This window comes from Austrofundulus limnaeus, unplaced genomic scaffold (assembly GCF_001266775.1).
Source record: "Austrofundulus limnaeus strain Quisiro unplaced genomic scaffold, Austrofundulus_limnaeus-1.0 Scaffold88, whole genome shotgun sequence".
NCBI lineage: Eukaryota > Metazoa > Chordata > Actinopteri > Cyprinodontiformes > Rivulidae > Austrofundulus > Austrofundulus limnaeus.
Window position 1 is genome coordinate 1,773,390 of NW_013952490.1, and position 5,295 is coordinate 1,778,684.

General features: G+C 40.4%; 1 protein-coding gene across 1 annotated transcript in view; it reads right to left on the reverse strand.

Moving 5' to 3' along the window:
• antxr1a (ANTXR cell adhesion molecule 1a) overlaps positions 1–5,295 on the reverse strand; it is a 26,990-nt gene that overhangs the window by 1,720 nt on the left and 19,975 nt on the right. Inside the window, exons 16-18 of the mRNA XM_014012132.1 lie at positions 4,812–4,979; positions 3,961–4,041; positions 3–196 (exon numbers count right to left, since the gene is read on the reverse strand). Coding sequence (XP_013867586.1) covers positions 3–196; positions 3,961–4,041; positions 4,812–4,979 — 443 coding nt within the window. The remainder of the gene's footprint in view (positions 1–2; positions 197–3,960; positions 4,042–4,811; positions 4,980–5,295) is intronic.

Genomic DNA, 5,295 nt, shown 5'->3' on the forward strand with positions numbered 1-5,295 from the left:
GGGTGAGGGGGGGTGAAGGCGGCGACGGAAGCGAGGAGAAGGAGAACGACGGGGGGCTGCCCGGGGTGGGGGGCAGGGTGCCCTGTGGAGGGGGAGGGTTTCTGCTGGGAGGGTTGTAGATGACAGACGGGCGGTGGTTGAAGTGTGGGTAACGGGTAGGGGGGGATTTGATGCGGGTGAAGTTCATGCACCTGCCCTGGAAATGTAAAAAACACAATGAAACAAAGTTGCACTTTTAGTTTTTGCAATGGCTTTATATGATGCTTTAACCCCTCTTTGTCACATTTAAATCATTCCAGTGGAACTGCACTTCCTCCTTATTGTAACTCCACAAGCCCCTCTTTCACTCCTTTTCTGAGATGTGTCTCAGATCAGTTCTATTTGCCGCGGTCTGTTTAAATCCAACTGAGACCCCGCCCCCCCTCCAGCTTCCAGATCGGTCCATTCTAGTTTGATGGAGGGGTTTAGCAGCACAGGACCGTTTTATTTACAAACTGATTAAAAGATGTCAACAACAGAAGACCTGTCCAGCCAGCCTTGGAGCCAGAGTTCTGACTCTGAGCGAGAGGAAAATGAAGACGACCAAATTGTAGTTTTCCATTAGTTGGCAGTTCAATCAAAAATAATTTGATGTAATAGTTCAGAAAACATCATAGAAAATAAAGAAAACTGAACAAGTTGAATATACAGATCATAAAGAAATTTTTGCAGCACCAGGAGAAACTAAATTAAACTTTTCTGCACTCCGAATCAACAAAATGTATTTAACAGCTAAAAAAGTGGAATATGCATATGTCCCCTTTGAAACATAAGAGTAAAATCCTGGTCCCAGAGGACCTGTGTCATCCATGTTTTGATGCTTCTCAGGGTAACAACAAAAACATGCAGGACAGCGACCCCCCAGGATAGGATACCTCTGCTTTAAAACATTAAAATGTTTAAATAAATCCAAACTGTCAGAGGACTAAAGGTCATGTTTTCTGCACAGAAAAACTAATGTTATAATCGGATTTCATGGTTTATCAAGCCAGTTTTGCTGATGAAGCACTTTTCTTTCTCTAATAACTAAAACAGAAACATTTCTTGAGTAAAAAGCTGCGTACAGTGATGACTGAAGACTCAATCGTTGCAAACAATTTTCAGTTGTTGCAAGCAGCTGCAATGTTTGTTTTGACACCAGCTGAGATATAACTTCAGAGGATCCCGTCACAATACTTCGAAGGAGCCATTTAACTATTTAGCTGAAAAAGTTCACTTCTGGTCGTTGTCCTTGGTCCAAAGTGAGGTCATGTGAAGAGAGAGCAGATCCTGGGCCAGAAACAAGCTGACGCCCCTTAGAACAGCTGCACTGAATGAACCAGGGAGATGCAGTGACATGATAAGGTTTTATCTATCATTTGGCATCAAGTCAAAATGACCTTACAAACAGAATCAGGTCAGAGGAATGCTGATATTTAAGTGGCAAAGACAGGAAAAGAAATAAAAACTATGTTGGAATCCTTCAAATCCCAGTGGACACTGAAGATAAAAAATCTCTTGGACAGTGTTCAGTTCAAATGAATCATACTTTAAAGATCAGAAAATGTGACTTTTTACAGAAACCTGATGTGGGTTTCTCTGTGGAATACAGTAAAAAAAAAACAGGCTTCCTCCCTCGGACTACTGGCTAATTAAGGGAAAGACATAAAAGTGTGGCTTTTACAGGAGCCTTGTAACTGCAGTCAGAACTAACTCGTTAACTCGCTCAGGAAATTAGAGCCAAGTGTTTTTTGTTAAAGTTTTTTATAGGAAGGAAGACTAACTTGTACACTTCTGGTGTAAACAGGAAAAATGAAGACAAACCTCAGAGCTTTGATGTGCAGAGGTGGCGACACCTTGGTTAGCGATGACAGACTGACGAATCTACTTAAAATCACTACAGTAGCTACAAAAAAAAATACTTTTTGACTTATTATTAAAAATAAAAGCATGCAAAAAATCTTTGTTTTTAATCACTTTAACTTCTCTTCCTGTTATTAATGCAAACTGCAGAAACCTGAGTCTAATAACTACACAATCACTGCCTCCTGAGGTGTTGTTTCACTGGGCTGTCCCAAACAGACCGGAGACACAAAAATGTAAAAAAAAAAAAAAAAAAAATACACAAATTTTTACTTAGAATCACACAAACAACTTGTTTGTTCAGATGCCTGACAACATTTTGGCCAAAATTTACCAGGAGTTCGCAGCTCTACTCTAAAATTATATATATATTTAAAAAACTACACTGAGAATAGTTTAAGATGAACTCCAGATCCTAAAAATGATGAATCTGAGAGATTATTTCCCTTACAGATTTTTTGAAACATGTTCATATTTTCTGTGACATGCGAGCGAGGCTCTGTGACTCACACAGGGAAACTCATGAGCCACGCAAACATTTTTGAGGTGTTTGGGAAACTCCCTCATGAATACTGTTCACAACATGCAGCTCAGTCTCCAGGAGGGATCAATGTCTGCACATTAGAGATGTCCGAAAAAAGTTATCTAGTTTTTCTGTAAACGTGATTATATTTTCACCTGTTGATAACTAACTCCTCCGCTTTGTCTTCATTTAAAGACGAAGGAACCTTGCTGGTTATCTTGAGCTACTTGAATGGAAAACAATAAAACTTGTTTCTTTTGTTTCTTGAAGTTGTTTCACCTGAAAAGCTTCTCCAGCTCATGTCATGGATCCAAAGTTTCAGGATTATAGTAAAGGTCACTACAGTCACATGTTGTGAAAACAGAGGAGTAAGACTCCACTTGCTCTCTTTAATATTATGGTTTTCCTTAGTTTAACATAGATTATTTCTTTTACTCCTCTTTAATCTAGTAAGATTTGTAGATTACCAGTATTTATTTGTTGTAACAACGCTTCTTGACATTGAATCTCGTATCATTTGAAAGCCTGTTAATTTCCCGTTTAAATGGTGTCACATTTGTAAGGAACATGCATTTGTGGGGTGAGCAGTAGAGCTGAGTATGTGGGTTGCACACATGAAAAATTTGCCAAATTTTCACTTGCTAACAGCTTATTTTGCTGTTGTTATTGACACTTATTTTGAGCTTCTGGTACCCCCAGGTGCTGCCATTCAGGTGCCTGGTATAAAATTTATGGTCAAGAAACATTGTTACAACAAAGAAATAATCTACTAAACAGAGATTTCTATATAACTGGACACAGTTCGTGACTATTATTGCACACATTTCTTACACATTCACACCATTCAGACAATCACTTCTTCAAAAGCAGTTTTTAAATAAAACCTTTGCTGGAAAGTGGGCTTCTAATGTTTCCCTCCTACAGGAGCAGAGCTTCAGATGATCTCACCCCAAAGTCATGGTCACATGAAAAGTGTTTAATGTAAAGTCAGCAGTGTATTCTCCTAAAACTGGACTGTCAACACAGCTGTGTCCCACCATGTGCAGCCCAATAAAAGCAACGAGACCTTCAGAAAGGTTTCAGACTGTACTTCCACAACCCAAACTAAATGATCCCATTATGTAAAAAGTCAGTAACCAGCCCAATAAATGTATTCTGTAACTATAAAATGGGAAGTGTTGACTGAAAACTTTCAGTGTGGAATTATCACCTGCAGACCCCCCCCCCCCCTTAAGTTTTTTTTTCTTTTTACAGTATTTCTACATGTACAGTCTTGTGTTTGCCAAATTTATAGAGGTCCTCACACTGTTAGCTCCCTGAAGCGTTCAGCTTTCAAGGGATTCCTTTGGCCTCTTCGAAACGACTCCACCAGACAGCCTCACATCTCAGAGCTCTGGAGCCAGATGCTCCTCTCTAAATCCTAAACTCATCGCAACTTTTCCCCCCAGGAGGCTCTCTGTTCACACTTCACTGCTGACAGCCGGTTGACTTTCTTCACATTTGCAGCAGAGAATTGAGCAGGTCAGGTCGGCCTCGTCCAGTTTTAGTGTTCTTACCTTGTCACCTGGATGTGGTCTCATCACAGACACTCTGTCGTAGCCCCTTTTCAAAAACACCCACAGTGCATCCAGTTTGCTCTGCAGAAAAGAGGAAATCAACATGCAACTTGAACAAATAGGTCAAGTTTTTTTTAATAATTATTTTAAATACAGGCTTCATCCATTTCTGCTTCCTTTTTATTCATTTTTTTTCCTTTCTCTCTCAGTTGGGGACTCAGCCATGCTCCAGTATCAATAAAAAGGCTAGTTTTCTCTCCTTCCTGCAGGCATTTCAGTGACAAACAGAAACGGTTCCAGTTTGTTGTTAAGTAACTCTTCGTAGTTTAGAAAAACACTGAATAGTTGGGAGGATAAATGCAGAAAGCACAGCTGCTTTTCCTCACAAACTGCTGGCTGTGCAGTTCTTCTCCCCGGAGGTCAGTCCAACAGGAGTCTGGTTTCTATTAGCATTCCCCGCTGACTGGAAAGCCTTCACTCCTCTAACCTCTCGCTGGCTCGGTGCCAGCACTCACCTAAACCTTATTATCTTCAGTTTGCTCACTTCAATGTATTAATAATATGACATAGTGTGATTAGCATGGAATAATTAGCAGCACATGTTAAACATTAAGCTTCACACATGTTAACAAATAATTAAAAAAAAAAAAGCTTTTATCTCTGCAGAACTGTAAAGCAGCCACAAGTGCTTTTATCTGAGCCACATTCAAACACATCTTAGATAACTCGGAAATTATCCAGAATAACTTGTGTTTATGTCAGAGGAAACATAAAACTTGTGCTGTTTTTTTAAATTGTTAACAAATCAAGAGGAAATCGGTTATTTTAGTTTCCTCCTGTCACTCTGGTACCTTGATGGGGGAGAACCACGTGCGTGGCTCCGGTGGTTTGCGCATGCCGTTGTTGAGAACCCGTGTGGGAGGAAACTCGTACTCCTGCTCGGGCATCTTCACTTTAGCGTTTTTGGCTTTTTCCAGCTTTGCTCCTTCCTCAGTGGAGCCTTTTTCCCCCCAGCGGACCTGAAAACAAACTCTAATCAGTGCTTTGTTCATGCTTTGTTTGATGTCACTGAATACAATCTTTAAGAGAGGCAGTGTTTTATTAGTCATCAACCCAGTGAAAATCATTTAAAAGATTGTTTGGTGTAAAACCCAAAGGTTTTGTGGTGTTTCAAGCCAGCACTGCTTTATTGATATTTTACACCATTTTTCTTTTCAGCCATATGTATTGTTTGTCTCGTTTGTCTCTATGTGTGGCCCTGTGATGGACTTGCGACCTGTCCAGGGTGTACCCTGCCCCTCGCACCGTGACTGCTGGATATGGGCACCAGTGACC